The following is a 22,060-nucleotide window of genomic DNA, read 5'->3' as shown; positions in this document are numbered from 1 at the left end:
ATCATGTCTCCACTCCAGAGATTTGCGACTCGGGCTTCTCTAATTTTAACCATTCATGGATACCTTTCATGTTCCCGAAGCTCGGAGTTTACACTATTTATTAGCTTGAGTTTCTCATCCCCTGTTTAACCCGAGATTTGATTTGCTCTAGTCGCATCGCAGCGCCTTCCAACCCGTCATCTGGGTTCAGAAGGATCCACTCCGACGCTTTTCGTCATTTGGCAGACTAAAAGGTCAATATGAACGCTCAACCTTTCTCATTCTGCATTCAAAAACTTCGTCTCCGACTGCTCTGTTCTGCGAACCAACAAGATTCTACCCCATCAGATACCACCAAGCAGCAAGTGCCCCCACCGCAGTCAAGGCTACCGCCCAGCGTCCGAGACCCCTCTTGATATGATACTCCGCCACGCGATCGACCGCCTTGGAATCATTGATACGGGGAAACAGAATATCCTTGGGAACCTCCTTCCCGAGTGCCTGACAGAGAGGCTCCCAGCCATCGCGGACATCGAAGAAAACGAGCCGATCGGCGGGGACGATCTCTTTCAGCCAGGCGATATGGCGTTCATAGATCGAGGCCGTAACGCGGTCGCCATCGTAGATGCGGTCCCACTGCGCCCGCACCAGGGAAATATAGGTCACGAAGTGTCGCATGCCCGGCAGCGGCAGCAGGACAGCGCGCAGGAACCACAAGGTGGAAAGCGAGGCAATCTGCTCCATGCTCTTGACCCAGGCGTCGCGATCACGTACCGTCACGATGACCTTGCTGTTAGGGTAGAGCTCGAGCAGTTCAGGGACTAAATGCGAGCCGGGGGCGTCGGTGATGGCCGCATAGCCGGCAGTGCGCTCCCGGAGGAGAGATAGAGTCGTGGCACGGTCGCCGGCGAGCCAGGCACGGAGAAGGCGATTCCAGGTTTTGATCTCGACAGGCGAACCCATCGTTTGTTGAGTACCGCCGTGGTATATCGGACTCTCCAGCAGGATCTCCAGCGCGGCGCTGAAGGAGGCAGTGCCTGTACGCGACAGTCCCGCCCCAATCACTTGCAGTTCTGTGCCTGGTCGGGGGGCGGAGGCTTGTTGGCCCATGTTGGGTAAGATTTTAAGAGAAGTGTTCTTTCTTGTGTCTCTCAGAAAAAGTGCTCTGCAGGGATGAAAGAGATGTCAGGGGCTGAACAGCTTAAGTGCGATGATTAGGGTTGTCAGACGTCAACATATCTTCTTAGTAGTCCTACATTAGGAACCCTTACCAGAATTCTTCCTGGGACTTTGCCCTGTGCTAGAGATAGAGGTCTGTACGTTATCACAAACTAGAACGTAGAATATTTCGGTTTTGGAGGCTTCTGTCCTTAAGAAGAAAAATAAGGGTGGAGGTAGGGAAAAAGAATGTAGAATGGGTTGGCTGGTGCAAAACTCAATTATATAAAGGGGGAATTACACTTTTGCGCGAGAACCGGTGAAGTAGTGCTGTCATCGGCCTTTTAGAATATTGGGTCCAGCTTTAAATATAGCACGCAGCTCAAACAAAGACCCGCGAGATCATCTCAATTCACATGTTCAACCTATAGGGGCGCAGCTGATGGTGGATGCATGAGATCGATGCATTTACCCGTCGCTTGTGCAGCATAGCGGTAGCGGTCAGAGCTGGACAGCAACAGAGAATAGTACTATATGTAAGTCTCTTAGAGCATTCCCGCTGTAAGCTTCCCGCTGTCTTAATATTATACTCTCCTCTTTCTGGCAAACGTTCAACAACCAGCGATCCCCTCTATTCTTTGAGGGAAAAGTTCACATTGATTGCTATAGCAACTACCAGTATGTCGCGCTGAAGATCTACGTATATACTTTTCTACACCACCGGGAACTCCCAGCGTATGATCAGATCAACTCTCAGCTCTCGGTCAACTACCAGCTCGCATGCAGGACGGCAAGAATTTGGCAGATTGCTCGATTCGCTCTAAGTCAGCGGTCGACATGGAAAGAATGCCGTCTTTGTCTTCGTGGTTGCGTAGATGAGCCTACGCGACATGAAGCTGGTCTCCCGGGTGGACGGATTTGAGCAGGGCCTCGTGAAAATAGCTATTACCAAGCTTCTGCAAAGTCTAGACTTCCTCCATACCCACGCGGAGGTCGTGCACACTGGTACGATCTGTTGCTTTTTCAGTTGAGTGTGTCCATGACAACTCACCATTATGGTGCGGATGCCTAGCCAGGCAAACTGCTCTCTAGACTATCACCCCCCGGAAGCAATGCTTTACAGGGTGGAGCTACGTCGTCGACATTTGGAGTGCGGGCGTGGCAGTATGTCTTGATTCTTGGTTCTTACTCCTGTCACGGTTGCGTGTGTTGACAGAACGACAGGCAAGGGGCCTCCTTTTTCACAACAACCTCTCCCTACGGGCCGTTTGGCACAGGTTTCATTCAGGAAAATTGGCACCAGGTAGCTCTTTGAGCCCCTCCAGGCGCGAGGTGACGTGACAAGACCCTCGCCTGTGGATATATTGCACACCAGGGTCAGCGCAAAATCAGTTCAGCCATGTCTGTGATGCTTGCCAAGGTAGAGTAGCCTGGCCAGAAGTTCGATCTCGTCGGCGTCCGACTAAATTTTATGGTGATTCAGCAGACGGAACCTTGGTAGTCAACTAGAAACTGTAGTTTTCAGAATAAAGATCATCACTCATGTGCTGAACTGTGGACCACGTGCTGCACTCTGTCCGTCCTTGGACGGCTATTAGTTTTGTTTCTTTATTGTTCTTTTTCTCTTTACTTATCCAACCAGCCAATGCCTTGACTGCCTGGTTAAAGACAGTTATCATACAATCGCATTGTACTGTACATCATTGATTCTTTGGATCATTTCATGTAAGTCGCCTCAGACCGGTACTTCAAGCCCATCTGGTGGATTGAAGCCTGTGCGGAAAGAGTAGTTGACCAGCAATTTCACATTAACCGACAATGAGACCGGAAATTCCCATTCAAGCTTTGTTGTTTGGTTCTTTGATGACAGGCTCGACTACAACGAATCCAGGTATAAATACAGCCTTCGAGCTCGGTCCAAATCCAATACCTTTCTCCATCTTTAAGTCCAGCCTCGTTTGCTCTAATCCACAACGTGATAACAGAAACTCGAACTGACCAGACTACGGGAACAACAGAGCGTTCCTTACGATGTCTCTGGCAAGCCGCTTGGACAGTATTCAAAGCGCGCTGAACGAAGTTAGAGGGCTCTGCGAACTCCTTTCCATCATGGACGACCGCGGACGCGGCACTCTGATCCGAGGCTCATCCAGGAGAAATATGAGATCGTTCTCGGGCCCGATGTCCTAGATGTGACGCGCGTTGGCGAAGGAGAATGGAATCCAACCTTTGGACTTCATCCCAAACACTCGGGTTGCATTGAACACATTGAACTCGACGACGATTACGACGAAGCGTGGTTCGTGACAGCGGATAAGGCCTGGAGACCGATATTTGCCAGATCATATCCGGCAAACTTCGACCATATCAAGCTCCACGGCGAGAAATTCAATCACTGGCTTGCCGAAGAGGAGGGCGCTTTCTTCCACATCACCGGCCAGCCGGGGTCAGGGAAGTCACAACTCCTGGCCGAAATTGGCTACACCGGTAGTCGGAAGATGTGGGTTGAAGGTAGCTGGACGAAGACCAATTCCAATTCCAAGAAGATACGCTGGAGCCGAGTCTTCTTCTACAAGTACCAAAAAGAGCCGCGCGAGCATGATCCACTCATGACGATGATGCGTGGGATCTTAGCCTCGCTCTTTGGTGGGTACCGTGACGAGAGCGATCAGAAGCTGGTCCCTCTTTTGTTTCCTGAGCGTGCCCACATGGGTACTATTCCCGCTAGGCATCCCCAGTACAGCTCCCCTGTGACGGACGGCCGCGTCCCTGACTGGGAAGAGTTGATCAATCAGGACTACGTCATTGATGATGAGGAGGTTCTTTCCGCTTGGAAAAATCTGCTGGAATCGGATGCTATCTATGAAGATCGTAAGATCTTTCTCGTACTTGACGGCCTGAATAAGCTCGATCCAGCACATCATTCAGCGATGATTGCCAATCTTAAGGAGTGGGCGGACGCCAGGCCGGGAGACGTGAAGATCTGTATCTCCAGCCGTGGCGAGGAGGAATTCCAGAAGGCTTTCCGATCTTGTTCGGGTTACGATCTCGGAGGAGTCAACTTTACCAAAATGGTATTGTATGCCCATAACCAGCTAGCAACCGATGGGACCTTGGAAGGCGTGGAAGGCTTGGAACGGTTTGTACGGATCCCCGGCACCGAGGAAGAGGAAAAGAAGTTGGAGCACAGGAGAGCGGTGAATCGTCACTACACCAGCTTAGCAACCACAGAAGAACAGCACCATATCGAGCGCAAGATCACGCAGATGGCTCAAACTTCATTCTCATGCGTGGTCGAGGTCGTGAAAGCACTGGTCAACGAAGATATTCTGGCTTGTAATGATATCGACGATATCAGCAAGGCTATCGAAAAGCGCGTGGACGAGTTCCGGAACAGGGACTTTGATGCAGACATGGTCTAAGCCCTAAGCTCTTTTGAGGTCCACGAGAAGGAGGACTTGGTTCATATGTGCATATATGGCCATTGAAGCATAGTGTATTTTTTCTCATAAAGATGCAATAGATTTTTGATAATTCACTCAACTACCAGATTCTATGTAATATCCCATGTAATAATCAAGCCAAGAACACCACAAAGCCAAGGTGAAGAGGCACAGTAAGACACATTACCCCTCCTCCACTGATAGGCAGTAGAATCAAGAACCGTTTTTATTCAATTGGACTTCTACGCTGAATACTCCATATCATCCCTGCTCAGCGGGTGCAGCAGCATATTCGGTACACTTTATGTCCTCTTAAAGGTCCTCTCTCTATATCGACCCAAGCCGGGATTGCCTGCCGTTTTGTATAACCCTTTCACAACCCCAGCACCGGCCCAGTATACGGATAATACAACCGATCATACAGCCGCATCTCCTCCATCTTCTTGCACGCCCCCCAATTCACACCGCCAGCCCGCACAACAGGCCGATCCCTCCAATGAATGACATAATGCGTCTCATTGCCGCCACGCGGCGGAAACACCGTCGACCCGTTGCTCGCAACATCAACCATCCTCCCCTTGCGCGCAAACCGCGCATACAGATCCACACTCCTCCTCGCGCGGTCCCAGTACCCCGTCTCCGTCAGTACAGCCGCAGAGATATTATCGTAAGCCGCAGAGCCGAAGATCAGCGGCAGCTCGGAGCCGTGGCACACGCGGCCGGAGCCGTGGCACACGCGGCCGGAGCCGTGGCACACGCGGCCGGAGCCGTGGCACACGCGGCCGGAGCCGGCGCCGCAGAGCCGGCCGGGGATGAATTCCGGCACGTTGACCTCCCACGTCAGCTCCCACACTTCCGCATTGTTCTGGGCGAGGGCGCCGGCGTAAAGCTCGCCGTTGCAGCGGTACCAGTAGTTGGTGGTAAAGTTGACGAAGGGCGTATCGATGTCGGAGTGGTTTGCGAGCGCGGCGCGCGTGAAGCCTAGCTCTGGTGTGGAGAGGACGGCCTGCGTGCGCTCTTCGCCCAGCAGGAAGGTCGCGAGGTAGGCTTCGGCGCTGGAGAAGTTGGCGGCTGTGTGGGTGAAAGTGCTGTTCTCTTGCAGGAAGAGCCCGTACTCGTCGTGGTTGTAGGTTACCAGTGTCGGGACGTGGGTGTAGCGCCCCGCCTGCAGGGCTGTGTTCCAGTCTTCGTGGAGGAGGTCGCCGTCGATGAAGGGGCGCAGCGGCTCGAGAGAGCAGACTTGGCCTCGCGGCAAGATCTCCTGCGCGAGAGTGAAGAGTCGGTCTTGGGCGGCCAGCATCGCGCTGGTCGTCAGGTTGCACTTGACGCAGCCGTAGTCTGGGCAGCCGGTGATGTTGAGGAAGAGCTCGGACAGTGCTGTTGCGATCTCGGGGCGTTGCCAGCCCGACAGGGTGTTGCCTGACTCGACGATAGCGTGGGAGAACTGGCCTTTGGCGGCGGGGGTTTGGAGGAGCGACATCACGGAGCTGCCCCCGGCGGATTCGCCGAGGATGGTGACTTTGGTGGGGTCGCCGCCGTAGGCTGCGATGTGCTGCTGCACCCACTCCAGCGCCATAAGCTGGTCTCGCATCGCTTGGTTGGTGCCGATCATGGAGCTGTTACTGGGCTTCGGCTCGGTCAGCCATCCTAAAGCTCCCAGGCGGTAGTTCACTGATACAACCACCATCGACTGGCGGCTGGCGATGTTCATGCCCAGGTAGTAGGGGAACGATGACCCTCCGTAGCAGTACGATCCTCCATGGATCCAGAAGAGCACGGGTAACAGGGAGGAGTTCCCGGCTGGGATAGAGGGCGTGTAGACGTTGAGATATAGACAATCTTCCGAGGTAGTCATATTGAGCTTCACACCAGGGTTGTTCGACATATCTTGCTGCGAAGAGTCAGTGTCGGCACAAGCACGCATTGGGAGCTCGACTGACCGGGCAAATAGGCTTGAATCTCGTGGCATCATATGCCGACTCGTTGGCGAAGTTATGCAAGTGATCCAGCCTCTCCGGGTTCTGCAATCGGCGATGGCCCACAGGGGGTTTGGCATAGGGAATGCCTTGGAAGCGTGCAGCCAATCTATCGCGGAATCCGTGGACAAGGCCCTGGGTGGTATTGACAACTACGGCCTTGTTTGTTGCTGGAAGCTGCACATTGCGCTGGAATGGAGCTGTGTTGGTGCAGATACCTTGATAGGCATGTTCACAGTCATCAGGCTTGATTGTCCCATTGAGCCGATTGTACGAGTAGCAGATCCCATTGGCGGGTTGTAGCCAGAAGGTAGAGTCACTCGAGGTGTTCATCAAGTTGTCGTAATGGAACAGTAATGAATGAAGCTCATGAGTATTATTAGACGGCACTAGGTCCTCCTGAAGAGCTGTACATGCAATAGTAGCTTTCTCCGCCGTTGTCGGCTTCGATAGAAGGAGGAACGAGGGGCTATGTTCCACCGACAGATCCTGTATGAGGACTGATGAGTGTGTTTCGGTCAGTTCTACTTGGGCAAACCTACCAGGTTGTTCTCCACGAGGACTGCGAAGGGTGGTGTGACACTGTTGGGGTTGCCAGCCATGGCCGGGGCCACCGCCGCGGCGACAGCCCATATCAAGCCATTCCGGTAGACCATTTCGGTATTATGCTGAAAGTATTAATCCGCATTCCGACGAAAATCTCACTGCTTCTTTTATAGCTTGGGCTTGCATGATCTCGTCATACAGGTCCGACAGTTCCGACCGTGATTGGAGTTGTATACTCGTGCCATGGTCCGAAGATAGATAGTAGCCGAGATGATCGCATTGGCTCCACATAAACGGGGCATTGCCGAGCCCGCGACAAACCACCGTGCTGGTGATTGTTAACCGAGCGCAGGAGCCACGTCCCTTTTAATGCTTGTCTTTCTTATCTCCTTGGTTGCCTTTATTGGGACATATCGACGTCATGGATGTAGATGGAATGATTCTGGCCGGGATGCCGATTTTGCCGGAGTTCCATATCATCCATCGCTATTTCATCTTATGCGTTAACAGTGCATATTGTAGTATCTATGCCATGGTCTATGGATTGAGGGTGATTTCGTACGTCAATTTATACGGGATAGCACAATATATGCTGAAGTTCTCATGGGGCTGAATGGTGCCTGGATTCCTGTTGCTGTTAGCGCTAGTCTTATAGTTCCCCAGTACATGCCTCCCTAAGCCCCAAGTCTCTGATATTTCCATACGCATCATGTCACATACAAACTATAACCAGAATATAAGCGTTTCCGGGGGAGAATCCCCGGACCCCCCTTCCTTTCAACTTCCTGATCAAAGAAAACTACAACTTCCCAACCAAAGAATCCACAGCGCGAATAAGCGCATAAACAGTCTCCAAAACAGGCACCTCAACGCCCACGCGCCTCGCCCCCTTAACCGCAACCCCGATAATCACCTCAACCTCCATGCGACGCCCCATCTCGCGATCCGTCTGCATGCTGGTGCGCACAGGCCCCAGGCCCTGCATCTTCGCGATCTGCGCGTCGATCAGCGTCTCAGGCAGCTCCACGCCCGACGCATGCGCCACGGCCACGACCTCGCGCATCAGCCGTCGCGTCAGCGGGAGCGCGTCCTCCGACGACTGCAGCCACGCCTGGCAGTCTTGGGCCGTCAGCGTCGTTAGCGTGTTCCAGGCGCAGTTCCACATCAGTTTCTCCCAGCGGGTGAGCTGCAAGGCGGCCGGGGAGAGCGGGGTCAGGGGCGTTGGGTGTGGGTTTGCCGGGGCCCTGAGGATGGTGATCAGTGTTGAGAGGGCGGATTCGGCTTGTGCGGGGTTGATGGGTTGGTAGAGGCCGATTTGTGTCGCTTCGGAGGTCGTGTGTGTCGTTGTGCCTGGGGTCGGTTGGTGGGCTCCTACCCATGTCTTTGGGGTATCGTCAGTTACTGTATGTAATGGGTTGGGGCATGGGAGTGGCATTAAGGTTGTAGGGGGGATAAAGAAATGAGATGTGGGTGTGACGGTGGGTCAGGAAGAGGGGCACAAGTATCACTGCCCCTGCATGAGAGCCAAGTATAAGCCTGCTGCAGTGGAACACTGGTAGCCACGACTCAACAGGAGAGCAATCCCTGGACAATCCAGCCCCTATCTGCGGCAGAAGATCCAAGAAAGCAACATACCACACACGAAACAATCTCATTCCCTGGATACAACCGTCGAAACGGCTCCTCATTCCCGACCCCATTCTGGATAATCACAATCGTGGTCTTCTCGGCCGTGATAGCCGGCGCCAGTGAGCGAGCCACGTCATCCACGTCAATGGCCTTGTTCGTGCAGACCACGTAGTCAAACGGCGGGGACGGGGAAGAGGTCAGCTCCGACAGGGAGTGAATCACTACACCGTATCAGTCTCTGATAATATCCTTAGAAAGGAACTGCTCACCGCGATCAGGGTGGAAGCGATGCTCGCCGTGGTTGGCGCTTTTCAGCAGGATTCCCTATCGTTGTCAGTATCGCCACCTCTACCAGAGATGGGAGCGTACGTTCTCTTTCACGGCGCTGTAGTTTGACCGAGCGACGACCGTCAGGCGCACGCGTGGACAGCTGTGCAGGATGAAAGCGTAGAAGGAGCCGATGCTGCTTCTGTCAGTTGCGTCTGCGTCCGCTGCAGTGGGTGTCTGTGACTCACGCGCCCAGGCCGAAGAGGAGAACTTCGATCTTCTCAGACATTTTGATAGTCGTGTGCAGTCAATCTGAACAGGATGGGAGTGTAGAGGAGCAACGCGGGATTATCTTAAATCGCACTCGTGCGGGGATCGGCTCAATTCCGTCCGGGCTTCTGTCCGAACCTACTACAGTCCCCAGAACAATAGAGAGTATTACAACCAAACACTAACACTGAAACAATAATATCCATTCTTATCTACACCATATACATTATCTATCATCCCTAGTCCCTCCCAAGGTATAAAACAACCCCTCCCCCCTCACTCCACCAAACCTGTAAGCGGTCCGGGGGAGAACCCCCGGACCCCCCTTCCTTTCAGCTCCCTGGTAACCTCAATCCATATACCAAGAATCTAGAGTATCCGGGGGAGAACCCCCGGACCCCCCTTCCTTTCAGCTCCCTGGTGCACCTCAATCCTTATACCCAGAATAAACGGATACCCAATCACCTCAAAACATTCCTAACCCCCGTCTCCATCCACAACTTCGTATACTGCTGATGCAACCAAAGCACATACCCAGGCATAGGCGGCCCATCGACTCCACCAGGCGTGCCCTTAAAGAACACGCTCTTAAGCCCAAGCTCCGCGACCCCCTCGTCCGGCTTGACAACGGCCGACATCTCAAACAGCCCATCGGAATCCCGCACCCCGCGCTTACGCGGCGAGTCGCCGCACCGAACCACGATGCGCTCGGGCGTCTTCTCGACCACCTCGAAGTGGTCCGTGATCTGCGTGCCGACCTCGTAGGAGGCAGTGCGGAGGTCCGCGCGCGTCCAGAGCTGGGACGCGGTTTCGGGGGTTTCGTATTTCTTGGAGAGGTAGCGGCGTTGGTAGGCGTATCCTGGTTTCAATTCCATGGATTAGTGGGCTGGTCGTGTTGGTCTGGGAAAGGGCCGGTGGGCGAGGGGGGGGGGGGGGGGGTAGCGGCGGCTAGCGATCTAGCTACTAGCAACAACCAGGCTGGGAGGAGGGAGAGGACAGAACATACCCCATCCGCTCCAAACACCCGCGCAAAACGCTTCCGTCAATTTGCCCTTCTTCTCCAGTAACGAGGGGTTGATCTCCGACAGCGGTACACGTCGGATACACAGGTCGTGGCTGGTGGGGTTGTTGTGCGGGTTGAGTGATCGGTAGCCTGCCGTCTGGAAGATGGGATCGGACAGTGGCAGCGGCACGAAGACCGAGTTGCGCGTCGCGAAGAAGAAGGCGCCCAGCGTGGCGGTGCCGCCGATGGTGGTTAGCTTCACGGCGCGGCGGAAGAGACCCATTGTGGTGAGGTTGGAGGCAATCGACAATTGAGGAGATGAGTGGGCAGTGACAGTGACAGTGACAGTGACAGTGACAGTGACGGAGATGACGGAGGAAGAGGTGAGATCATCATCGCTGCCCGTGCGGAGACGGATCGGATTAACTCCGGCTTCCTGCTCCGGTCTTTAGCCGAAAGGAGCCTACTATTGTTGACTTACAGTATAGATGCTGTTATTCTTCAGATCAACAGGGAGAGACACTTGATTATACTCTGGTTTGAAGGAAAGTCAATTTTGTAAGAAGAAGTAATCAATTATCCCACCAACTTGGTATCTGTCTCATAACGCAATACAAATCTGTGTACAGCAAGCTAAATATATAAACAGCGAACAGAACTATGCACAATCCATCCTCATTAACCGTCTCAACAATCAAACTCTCGTCCAACGTCCCAACCAATCCCTTACATACCTCCCCAGAATTCCATCCTCAATGATCCTCAACCTCCCATTTCTTAGCGTCATACTATCCCTCTCCGCCCGCTCCGTACAAAACGCAGGCTCCCGTCGTCCCTGCTCCCCGTACATCGCCTCATAATGCGCCACCAGCTTGACAGCCGGGTTGACAGTCTCCTCGCCGCGGGCCTCACTCTCCCGGAGAGCCTCGAGCCATTCCTCAAAGGACACGGTCGAGAACCCGAACCCGCATTTCTTCAGATTCACCAGCAGCGACCGCCAGTTGAACGGGTGCGGGTTCGTCAGGTTGTACACCGAGTCGTCATCGGACCACTCTACTATCATCCCATCCGCGGAGCTCATCGACCCGCGTCGCGACGAAGGCGGCGTGTGCGAGCACACCCGCGCGATCTCCAGCATCGCGCTGACAAGCTTGTCCACCGGGAGCCACGCGCACTGCACCCCTTTTAGCTCGGGTAGGACACCCAGCGTCAGCGCGGAGCGGATCATGAGCGGTAGCGCCTCGTCGTCGTTCCAGAGCCCTCGCTTCGAGTGGCCGGACACCTGGCCGATGCGGAGCGAGAATGTGCGCGCCGCGGCGGTTTGGCGCGCGGCGCTGACGATGCGCTCGCCGATCAGCTTCGAGCGCCCGTAGCCCATTTCCAGCGCGCTGGAGAGGTCTTCGATTGGGGCTTCGGGGATGGTCTGCTGGGAGGAGCCGAGCGCCGTGGAAATGGAGCTGCAGAAGAGAAGGACGGCGGGCGAGGGGAGGGTGACGCTGAGCGAGAAACAGATCAGGTTGTAGAGTCCTTGGATGTGGGACTCGAAGGCGCTGAGGGGGAGGTTGAAGTTGACGGGCCATGCGGTGTGGATGATGAGCGAGACGGACTGCAGCATCGCGTCGTAAGTGGAGTGGTCGAGGCCCAGGTTGGCCTGGTCGAGGGAACTGGTCAAGGCGACAATCTTGTGCGTGCGGAAGGCTGGGATGCTGAGGTTCTTCTCGGCCAGAGAGCGGAGAATCGACTCCTTGGCGTTGGTCCTGCGAGTTAGACAGTAGACTCTGGAGACCGTGTCGTCGTTGACGAGTTTGTAAAGAGTATGTGCGCCGATGGAGCCGGTCGGGCCGGTAAGAAGCTGGGAGATGTTAATTTGAGTCAACAAGAGGTGGCGGACAAATACTTACGACGCTCCTGGTGTTTGACACCCTATCCGGACGAGGAGTGTGGACAGGAAAAGAGGCTGAATACTTCTCGATCAGACCCGGCATCAGGGCTAGCTCGTCCTCGTCCGACTCGGAAAAATCGGACTGGCCGCTCTGTGCAGCGTTGATGCACTCCGCCAGCCGGGCGATGCTGCCGGTCTCGAAGACGATGTTGTGGCTGAGGCTTTTGCTATCCTCAACTCGGAAGTCTCTGAGAATCAGCCGGCGAAGGTGGATGGCCTTGAGACTGTCCATGCCATGAGCAAAGAAGTCCGTGTCGTAGTCGATGTTGGACATGGACAGCTCCTCCCGGCAAAGCTGCAGCAGGTGCTCCTCTGTGGCCTGGAGGTCCAGCTGCAAGGTTCCACTGGCGTCCTGCTCCATCTTGTTATACATAGACTCGATCACATCAGCGTACCGTGTATACACTTGGGCTCTGATCATCGATCCTTTGTCAGTTCGCGGTACGACACGGTCGGCGGCCAGCACAACGACCATGTCGCGGGAGATCTGCGAGAACTGTTCCGCATGGGAGTTGGCCTCCTCCACCGTGGGCCAGACGAGATCCAAAAACTCGCCATCCGAGAACCGGTGCGAGCCATCAGACCGGAAGACCAGCAGACCAGGCACTGATTTGCTGACTCCCACTACGACGGCCTCCTCGACCAACGGGTTCTGCTTAATGCGGCCCTCGATGGGAAGTGGAAGCACCTTCTCCCCATTGACCAGAGTGATCCGATCGTCAATACGCGAGACGTACTTCCACCGATCGGGGATAGTGGGATGCGGCGTGAAGACGTCGCGCGAATGGTATGAGCCCGGCGGATCATCGGAGTTGGAGGCTGTCAGAGCAGGATGGCCTCGAAGATACACGACTTCATACAGTTCATCACCAATAGGCTTCATCCAGATGAAGGGTCGGATGTTGTCGAAGAACCGCATGTAGTTCCAGTAGGGATCCCCGGCTGGGCGGGAGATCGACTCGGCGACTAAACCAGCTTCCGTTCTGCCTTGTCGTTAGATAACACTGACAATTGAGAAAGGAAGAAAACTCACAATCCGAAAGAACCGCCGAATTTCACTCCCTCCGCCACCAATCGATCACCCAGCTCATCAGGACAAGGAGCCCCTCCGTATGTCACCGAATCGCAGCGTCGCAGAACCTGCAGCCCTCGTGAACTGTCGACCAACAGCTGAAGTAGGTACGGCACGCCCTGCACAGACTCTGGTCGGGCTGCCTCCAGGGCAGCGACAGCCGTGCTGGCCGTGAGGGGGAGCGAGGCGTCCCACATATAAGCGGTTCGCCGCATGTACATGGCTTGCAGGGCGGTCGAAAGACCGTGAAGATGAAACCATGGAAGGGAGTTGAAGGAAGTGAAGCCGGGGCCACGCATCGGATGCGTCATCAAGGCCTTGTGGCTCAAGTACAGAGGCTTCGGGTCACCTGTTGAGCCTGATGAGTGGAGGATCAGAGCGATCTTGTTGACCTGAGTCTCTGGGCTGCGGCTGCGACGAAGCACCAACATGGCTGGCTCCTCTACGTCGTCGTCTTCCAAAGACGGCCGTTGAACGATAGGACGGCATGCAACCAGTTTCAGACGGAGGATCTCGCCCATAGTCGTGCGGATGTTGGGGGTCTGGCCGTACAGGATAGTGTCACAACCGACCGTGTCTAGGAGAGCCACACATGCCGACGGCGATAGACGCGGAGACAGCATCATGACAGTGTATCCTAAGCGGCTCAGCGCGAAGAATGTGATGACCATGTTGAGGTCAGAGAGCGTAAACAGTGCCACGATGGCTCCATCGTGACGGGGCTGTCATCCTGGTTAGCGCTTGCGAAGGCATAAGCAGGAGTGGACTTACTGGTTTGAAGCCATAGTCCATCAAGGTACAAACGGCCTGATCGATCATGCAGTCCAGATCTAGACCTGAGAAGTACTCGTACTCCACGGTATCATCTTGGGAGGGCTTGGGATAGGCCAGAATAGGATGCTGAATGGGATCAGCTGCTCGTAGACGAATCAAGTCATCCAAGAGATGAAGACGACCAAAGCGAGAGATCAACTCTTCTGGCGAAGAGGGCTTGAGCCTCTCGCGAGAGGCCCCTTCGTGGTGAGGGACACCCATGATGAAGTAGAGGGTTGACGTGGGATGTCAGAATGATTCTGGGGAGGTACTGTACAAAGTGGCGCGACATGAGTCTTTTAAGCCTGAGGACGATGACTGTGCTGTGCTGGGTGTGAACGAGTTGGCAGCCCGTCTCCGAGCTGTCCATCCAGCGGGACCACTTCGATAACCGAATCAGGAAGTACACTCATCCTCAGCAGAGTTAGTATGCCAGTGGCAAGCCGGCTATGAAACCAGGCAAGTTCCCCTATATCCCGTGGCATCATGGATCCGGAGCGGTGAAATTGTGTATCATTTGAGTCAGGACTGATTAGATATTATTTTTCCGATTTTTTTATCTTATTTTCTTTTTCTTTTCTATTTTTTACCCTTGCTCTGGTGACCATGACGTGGGTCGGGGGGAGATGAGAGAGGAAGAGGGGAGTACCGTAACCTAGTGCCAGCCGGAGTCCAAGCCCTAACTCTACTGACTTTTCTGCATCGCACGGGCCCAGATCGGGCCAGTCCATTTAGCACGATCGGGACGAGTTGCGTATCAGAGTTCTTGAGGACGCGATCGCTCTCCTTCATTCATCAGTAGTTCCCGTCGGTCAGGCTGGGATGCGACTGCTGAATGGACAATGGTCCGTCACACTACAGCGGCGACTGCACGAGCGGGTTGCCAGGCGATCGCCAGTAGGTACTCTACAGTACTGTACCTATGATGAAGAAGTTGCGTGATACTGCATGAAGCCGTCCGTCTTCTAGCGTCATCACCGCGTCTAGAAAAGTGGGAAGTGGCCAGGATGCTGCCCCAGGAACCCGGGTGGTCGGCTCCAGGAACCTGGTTCCCTCCACCATCAAAGTCGGCGGGTCGATCGACGATCACTTGGCTGGCTGGCTCGCTGGCTCCTTTGGGTACCTAAGAATAATGTCCTTATTTTTGTCTCCCTCCCCAGCTGTCTCGGACTCTCGATGCAGTGCCAGGTGGGGAACCTTTGGCAACCTAAGGGGGGAGAAATGAAATGCAAAAGGACAGAGGCCTGCCCACCCGCAAATGAAGCGCTGTGGCAGCGGGATGTGAGGGGAGACAGGCCCACCGCTGCAACGGAGAGGATGACTGGTGTAACCATTTTTATTCTGGTGGAAGGACTCTTCGTGTTTAGCCTTTTTTTTTTGGTCTTTTCTCGGGAAGCTATTTTATTCATAGCTGATGTGGGTGGTGGAGTTGGCGGAATGGCCGTCCAGTGGCTTACACCCACCGATCTGGAGAGGCTGTCCGGCAATCCCACCGGGCTTTGTCTGTCTCTCTGGCAGGGGGGAAGAAGAATAGTTCACGCAGGTTAGCGAGGGGACGAACTGCGCGTGCAGGTAGACTAGCTGACAGGAAAATTCCTGCAGCAAAGCATCTGTCTTTTTGAGTGGTGACTAAAGTGTTCCGTACCTTTGGGGATGATGAGGGGGTTGGCTGCATCTTTGCTCCTGCACAGTACTTTTTGACGGGGAGCTGCCATGACAAATTCTCCGCCTCACTTTGTACTCGTTCCAGCCCTTTGCACTTTCCACTTTGTGACTTTTTACTTCCTACGCCGTCAATTCTCCAGTTGAAAGTGACAGGTCAACCCGATCCAAGCTTGTACTTCTTTTTCCTTTCATGAGTATGGATGGCTAAATGCATGGATAAATCTAGATTCTCCCCGGGAGCTCCCCAATCCCGGAAGACAACCAGCTGAAGACTGGGTGGAGACACATTGATTAACTGGTCAAAGGTACCAGTTGATCTGTCCGATTGGAAGAATGATCTTGCACCTCTCATTTGTCCACTGCCACCAAGCTAGACCAAGCTAAAGAGACGATGAATGGATCAATCCATCGCGATCTTCCGGACGGGCGGACTTGGGCAGGGCTTCCCGTCCCGCGACTACCAGACAATTGAGGGTATAACAAGGGGTATCAGGGTATATCATCACGGCTAGAATCCGCTTGTTTGATACTTATCGTCTTTTCTCAACGGTTTGCTTTCTTTTCTTCCAGGCCTCACCGATTGTTTTGGTGGTGTTTGATCATCTCAGCTGTTGGACCGAGCCCACTCTGTCGAACCGCCACGCCCGAAAAAGCAAATAAGCGAGTAGAAAAAAAAAAAAAAAAGGGAAGGAAAAAAAGCAACTCGCAGAATATTGCGTCTTAGGCGCATGAGCGGTCCAATCCCTCGCCTGTCCCTCCCCTGTCATTGGATAAGCTCGTGTCGTCAGTCCCTCCGCTGATCATCGCCGTGTAACAGAAGGAGGAGAAAAAATTCTTCAGTCTTTCGGTTGTTGCCCCCAAGCAGGGGGGGCTTATTGCATCCCGGCTTCGGCTTCTCAATCATCTGACTGGAACAACATGCCTGGGACTTTTTTCTTTCTCCCTTCTAGACTATTGAGTACCAAAAGATAAGGAAATAAAGACTCCTTACTTCAGGTCCACGTTCCCGTCACTATTGAAAATCAGCAAAGCCACGGTTGGGGCTGGTGATGAGAAAATCCGTGATCCGTCAGCATCTATCCGGGTCTATCGCTTTTGCCTCGGTTGATCGTGGGGGTAAGGTAGCCATTAATCAACAAATGAGCATACAGTATGTGACTAAGTACTAAGTATTCCAGTTTCCTGGGTGGATGGGAACGTGCTGAGATCGAGTCATGGGGTTTGACGATCTTTCGTCGTCGCTCAGCTCCTCAGAGCGATTAACTTTCCCGGCGACAGTTGATGTTTTACGCTCATATCGCTCAGCGACAAGCCATTCGCTCGCAGAGATCGGTCCAAGGAATGGATACGACTCCATACGAAGACCCATCGCAGCGGCTAGTCAGTGCCAGGGCAGGACTTGCAGACGGTCCTATCCAGGATCCCGGAATGAACTCGCATGATCCAAAGTGATCCGTGGATGGCCTCGTGTGAGTGGTGGGAACAACTCGTGCGGGGTCTCATGAGAGAAGGTGTCGAGAAGAAAGAGGTTGGTTCCGTCAATTCCAAGGTTCTACAGGACTTCGATGTGATGATGTTGTTGTTGTCTGCGGTTGTAATGAGACACGGCGGGCGGAGTTGAGCGATGACGAGCTTCCCAATTAGTAGAATCTAGTCTCCGATCGAAACAATGTCCTGGCTATCCCGGTGCATTATGACGGAAGCTTGGGATATAGTCCAGTACTGTACTTTTTTAGCACACCGTCTAGTCAGTGGCGTTGTGGCGTCAACAACCCCCGGAAAAGAAGACGATTGGAAGCTTCTCTCCGAACAAGGAAACCCCCGATGGGCTGGGCTATGGCTATTGAAGGCTGATCCGCTCCACCAAAGCATGGATCGCGGTCGGATCCATTCTCAATCAGCTCTCCCCAGCTGATAGCAGGGTTTGCATCAGATCTCGCGCTCCTTGATGCAATCTCTTGACCTGCCAGGTACTTGTACTTAGTACAATGACGATGGAGGATACATCATCTGAAGCACTATGACATCTCATTGACCAACCTCAGCCCTAATAAGTCCGTCTAATACAACACACATGCCACTGGAAGGATTCTGTACACATGTAGAAGCCACAAAAACAAAGAGCATCCCTGTTCATGCAGTGACGGTGTGACTGAATCCCACCAACCGTCTCAGATGGGAGTGGCTTCCGGTCCTCAGCCGTCCAGTGAAAACAAGTACTGTACATTTTTCTCACAAAAACCAAAAAATTAATCTCCGAGTCCTCCCTCGCGGCTTCTGGCCCTGTCATCGACTGAATTATTGAATAAATCCCCTATACGGATGAGCAAAGCCAGAAACTCTGGCCCGGATACCTGCACGTCGCGACAATAGACAGGCAGCTCGATCAATATAAAAGCTAGGGCTCGTCTCCCAGCATGCCGAACATTTACACCGCTTCGTTGACAGACAGCAAACTTGACTTCCTCCAGCTGCAAGCAACTTCAAGTTTTCGCTGACTTTCCTGCCTTGGACATCCTATAAACCTTGTTCGCATCAATTGTTATTCTGACTGTGCATGAAGCATACGCACCCAACTTCACCCTCACATTCTACTCCTCCTCTTTCAACATGGCCCCAATTTCCCTGTGTGACACCAGCAGCAGGAGCGGCAGCAGCAGCAGCAGCAGCAGCAGCAGCAGCAGCAACATCTCCACGCCATCCTCGTCGCAAGACCTGCTCACCCTAATCGAGCAGATCAAGCAGGCGGTATTGCAGGAAAAGAGCCCCGACCGGACGGCAAAGTCGCATTTCCAGCTTCTGGGGTTAGTGGATGAATTGAAGCTGGCGGTCGAGACCCCGACAGAGACACTCCTGCGGCTTATCTACCAGGTATGAGCTACAACTGTCCACTTGCTGTATGAGGCAACAGCCCCGAATCACTGACACCATCCAACAGCCGCCTCAGAATGCCGCTCTACGAACCGTCATGGACTTGGGGCTATTCCCGCTGCTAATGGAACACAGCCCGACGGGCTTATCAGCGACGGCACTGGCCGAGCAGACAGGGGCGGAGAGGGCGTTGATCGGTGAGTACCGTCAGTCCCTCCTGGATCCAGAACACCGCAACTGACAAGATTCCCCATCAGTCCGCCTAATGCGAGTAATGGCCTCATTAGGCCTATGCACCAGCACAGAGCCCGAAACCTACAGAGCGAACGATAAAACCGCAGCGTTGATCCAGCCCATTGGCCGGGACGGGATCCCATGCATGTACGTTGCGCTTTATCCCCAATCCCACATTCAACCCCTGGCGTCGTGCCCCAAGCAACCCAATCCAGTGTAAACTACTGACACCGCACAGATACGACCTCACGTTGCCGACACTAAGCAAACTCCCGGACTACTTCCGGGCGCACAACTACACGACGCCAAAGGAGTACGCAGCGGCGCCGATGAAATGGGCCGTGGGCGAGAGCCAGTTCGAGTGGTTGGCGCAGCACAAGCCGCGCCAGCAGCTGTTCAACTCGTACATGGCGAGCCGGCGACACGGCAAGCCGAACTGGTTCGACATCTACCCGGTCGAGCGACTGAGCGAGGGGTTGCGGCGCAACGACCCCGACGCGGTGTTTCTGGTCGACGTCGGCGGCAACCAGGGCCACGACCTGGTGAAGTTCCAGGAGCGGTACGCGAGCGCCAAGATCCCCGGGCGAAGGGTCCTCCAGGATCTGCCGAAGGTGGTGAAGCGCGAGCCCGGGATGGGCATCGAGGCGATGGGGTATAGCTTTCTCGAGCCGCAGGTTGTCAAAGGTATGCCACCCTCACACTCCCCAAACGGAACCACTCATCCCTACCTGCCTGAACTGTATATACGAATGTAATGTACTAATGAATAAAGGCGCCCGAGCCTACTACTTCCGCGCCATCTTTCACGACTGGCCCGACTCCACCTGCCAGCAGATCTTGGCCAACACCGTCGCGGCCATGGACCCGACGTACTCGCGTCTGCTGATCGTCGACATGGTCCTGCCCGACACGGCGGCGCCGCTGCTGGCAGCTTCGCTCGATATCCAGATGATGAGCATCGGGGCGGGCGTCGAGCGCTCCGAGCGTCAATGGCGCGCGCTGCTGGCCGCGGCCGGGCTGGAGATCCGCGGGATCTGGAATACGAATCCGGGGATGGAGTCGGTGATTGAGGCGGCGGTGGTTTGCGAGAGTAGCCCCCAGGATCAATAGTTGAGGTTGGTTTGTTTAACCTTCTGTCTTTGTTTCATGATGTCCGTGCGTTCTGTCACGGACTGTGGGTGAGTGGGTAGATAGATAGACAGAGCGGCGGAGGCGTTATAGGTCACATTTCTTTTCCCTTGCATATCCACATCCACATCCACATTTCAAATCCACAACTTAAATACAGCACAGCCAAATTAGAAATATCCCCACTTTCAACTCAAACCCACAAGATTATGACAGTAGATACACCGAGGAAAGCTCTCTCCTTACTCCAGGTAATACAACAGCAACCCCACACTCAACCAGGTTAATAAGTCTGTACCACATACCCACACTACCACACTACCGCTGTATATTCAACAAGATCCGTATACGTAAACCTTTTCATCAACCCCTTACATCCCCATCGCAAGGAGGGGATACCCGCATCTGCAGCGGTCAAGATCTGAATGAACCCTTCCCTCACCCCACCCCATTCTATGCACAGGGTGCACGCATGTAACGCACGCTAGAACCCAAGCTCTCGCACAGTCAACTAGACGAAAGCCAATTCTTTGAACGGTTTCGCATATACTTTGTCTCATAGTTTATTGGAGTTTATTTTCTGCGAATAAATCAAATGAAAGGTAGGAGAAAGCATGCGGTGGCGGTGGCTGCGGGGTGTCAGAGCTGTCATATTGGTTTGCCGCAAGGGGCGGCGAGTGGGTTTGCGGGGCGGCGGTGGTTTGATTCTTGGTTGTGGTCATGGGACTTGTGAATGAGGACTGAGATTGAGATTAGGAGGGACAGGATCAGATCGATCTTGTTCGAGACTGGCTGTTGCACGGCTGCGTTCGGGCCTGGGCTGAACTGGACTGGACTGGTTATAATGGCTATTGTTTCGAGTTGTCGCCTCTGTTCGTGCTTCAGGGAATGAGAGGGGGCTAGGTCTTTGTGAGAGTCAGGAGAGTGCCAGAATAGCCCCCTGAGTGGGTGCTCTCGTGTTGGATTTGGAATGGTTCCGGCGATACATCAATTCCCTCGGACGGCATCGGAGCGATGTGGACTGGGTCTGGGGATGGGAACATGGTCGGAGCACCCTTCCTCTAAACGTATGCACAAAACGCCGGGACTTGGCTCCGCCTAGTCTAAGCCATGAACTGGTTGCCTGGTGGTGATCCTCATCGTAATGTCCGAGCTTCAGTACTCCACAATATAAATCACTGCAGGACAAGATCGGACTACACATGAACATCAATGTTGACACAAGTATCTTGTTCAATTCTAATATTTAGTATCTCTTTAGATCTTGCAAGCGACAAGGATCAAGCCACGCGAATAAATAACTTCAAAAGTGTCCGGGGAAATCGATCAAACAACAAGGGCCTGGTAGCGAGTGGACAAGGCTTATAATACATGAATCCACAGTGAATGGAAGGCAGCTTCCATAGGATATATTGCAGCAAAAACAAAAATTTTGAAACTGATTATGTTAAGTCACGCTTCTCTATGCCAGCAGGATCATAGCGAGAGCCCCAACGATGCTGGACGCTCCGAGGGACAGCTTGCTAGCACCTCCGGTGAAGAGGGGGCTGGAAGGAGTGGTGGCAGACGAGGATCCAGAACCGGAGGAGCTGGAGCCAGAGCCCGAGGTGGAGGATTCCGAGGTGCTGCTCGACAAGGTGGGAGCACTGGTGGGCACACCGGGGGCGGCAAGTCTGCTAGACGAGGGTGCAACGGAGAACGAAGGCACAGCAGAGCTGGAGGGGCCGAAGCCAACGGCGTCGGCACCCGATGGCATGACACCAGACGAAGCACCGGAGCCGTGGCCTCCATTGGCAGCAGCAGAGCTACCCTGACCGTTGACTCCCGCACCAGCACCACTCACAATAGAGCTATCAGCAGATGCGCCCGCGGAGCTACCGGAGGAGCCCTTGGCTTCAGCACCAGCCCCGCTGGAAGCAGAGGCCGAGCCAGATCCAGAAACAGAGCTGCTGGAGTTACCGTTGGCTTCAGCACTTGCTCCAGATGAAGTGGAACCAGCGGAGCTACCCGAGCTACCGTTGGCTTCAGCGCTCGCTCCAGAGGCTGTAGATCCGGTGGAGTCAG

At 54.1% G+C, this 22,060-nt stretch overlaps 7 protein-coding genes across 7 annotated transcripts; 2 read left to right on the top strand and 5 right to left on the bottom strand.

Moving 5' to 3' along the window:
- Positions 1 to 186: 186 nt before the first annotated feature.
- Positions 187 to 1,117, bottom strand: BO97DRAFT_442186 (sulfotransferase family protein; the record flags this gene model as incomplete). Its single annotated transcript, XM_025698237.1, has 2 exons — positions 320 to 1,117; positions 187 to 226 (listed from the first exon to the last, which is right to left on the bottom strand). Exons 1-2 carry the CDS (start codon positions 1,087 to 1,089, stop codon positions 187 to 189), a joined length of 810 nt encoding a protein of 269 aa, XP_025553046.1. The 5' UTR covers positions 1,090 to 1,117.
- A 2,051-nt stretch (positions 1,118 to 3,168) lies between these two features.
- BO97DRAFT_449285 (uncharacterized protein) lies at positions 3,169 to 4,644 on the top strand (the record flags this gene model as incomplete). The annotated part of the gene is made up of 2 exons (XM_025698863.1): positions 3,169 to 3,193; positions 3,328 to 4,644. 2 exons carry the CDS (start codon positions 3,169 to 3,171, stop codon positions 4,557 to 4,559), a joined length of 1,257 nt encoding a protein of 418 aa, XP_025553045.1. The 3' UTR covers positions 4,560 to 4,644.
- Positions 4,645 to 4,705: 61 nt separating this feature from the next.
- BO97DRAFT_404674 (alpha/beta-hydrolase) lies at positions 4,706 to 7,424 on the bottom strand. The gene is made up of 3 exons (XM_025695006.1): positions 7,099 to 7,424; positions 6,521 to 7,045; positions 4,706 to 6,471 (listed from the first exon to the last, which is right to left on the bottom strand). Exons 1-3 carry the CDS (start codon positions 7,210 to 7,212, stop codon positions 4,954 to 4,956), a joined length of 2,157 nt encoding a protein of 718 aa, XP_025553044.1. The 5' UTR covers positions 7,213 to 7,424; the 3' UTR covers positions 4,706 to 4,953.
- Positions 7,425 to 7,750: 326 nt separating this feature from the next.
- On the bottom strand, positions 7,751 to 9,310 carry BO97DRAFT_404673 (ketopantoate reductase family protein). The gene is made up of 5 exons (XM_025695005.1): positions 9,247 to 9,310; positions 9,101 to 9,194; positions 9,001 to 9,055; positions 8,738 to 8,952; positions 7,751 to 8,483 (listed from the first exon to the last, which is right to left on the bottom strand). The coding sequence occupies exons 1-5, from the start codon at positions 9,285 to 9,287 to the stop codon at positions 7,902 to 7,904; spliced, it is 987 nt and encodes a 328-aa protein (XP_025553043.1). The 5' UTR covers positions 9,288 to 9,310; the 3' UTR covers positions 7,751 to 7,901.
- Positions 9,311 to 9,457: 147 nt separating this feature from the next.
- On the bottom strand, positions 9,458 to 10,631 carry BO97DRAFT_469531 (uncharacterized protein). The gene is made up of 2 exons (XM_025699855.1): positions 10,275 to 10,631; positions 9,458 to 10,127 (listed from the first exon to the last, which is right to left on the bottom strand). Exons 1-2 carry the CDS (start codon positions 10,552 to 10,554, stop codon positions 9,730 to 9,732), a joined length of 678 nt encoding a protein of 225 aa, XP_025553042.1. The 5' UTR covers positions 10,555 to 10,631; the 3' UTR covers positions 9,458 to 9,729.
- Positions 10,632 to 10,853: 222 nt separating this feature from the next.
- BO97DRAFT_469530 (putative NRPS-like enzyme) lies at positions 10,854 to 14,342 on the bottom strand. Its single transcript, XM_025699854.1, has 4 exons — positions 14,057 to 14,342; positions 13,247 to 14,007; positions 12,173 to 13,196; positions 10,854 to 12,123 (listed from the first exon to the last, which is right to left on the bottom strand). The coding sequence occupies exons 1-4, from the start codon at positions 14,318 to 14,320 to the stop codon at positions 10,966 to 10,968; spliced, it is 3,207 nt and encodes a 1,068-aa protein (XP_025553041.1). The 5' UTR covers positions 14,321 to 14,342; the 3' UTR covers positions 10,854 to 10,965.
- Positions 14,343 to 18,373: 4,031 nt separating this feature from the next.
- BO97DRAFT_442182 (S-adenosyl-L-methionine-dependent methyltransferase) lies at positions 18,374 to 19,978 on the top strand (the record flags this gene model as incomplete). Its single annotated transcript, XM_025698236.1, has 5 exons — positions 18,374 to 18,634; positions 18,702 to 18,831; positions 18,892 to 19,015; positions 19,107 to 19,552; positions 19,641 to 19,978. The coding sequence occupies 5 exons, from the start codon at positions 18,374 to 18,376 to the stop codon at positions 19,976 to 19,978; spliced, it is 1,299 nt and encodes a 432-aa protein (XP_025553040.1).
- Between the last annotated feature and the right edge of the window lie 2,082 nt (positions 19,979 to 22,060).

The sequence above is a fragment of the Aspergillus homomorphus genome (assembly GCF_003184865.1).
Source record: "Aspergillus homomorphus CBS 101889 unplaced genomic scaffold BO97scaffold_11, whole genome shotgun sequence".
Lineage (NCBI taxonomy): Eukaryota > Fungi > Ascomycota > Eurotiomycetes > Eurotiales > Aspergillaceae > Aspergillus > Aspergillus homomorphus.
This window is presented reverse-complemented; position numbering and strand designations above follow the sequence as displayed.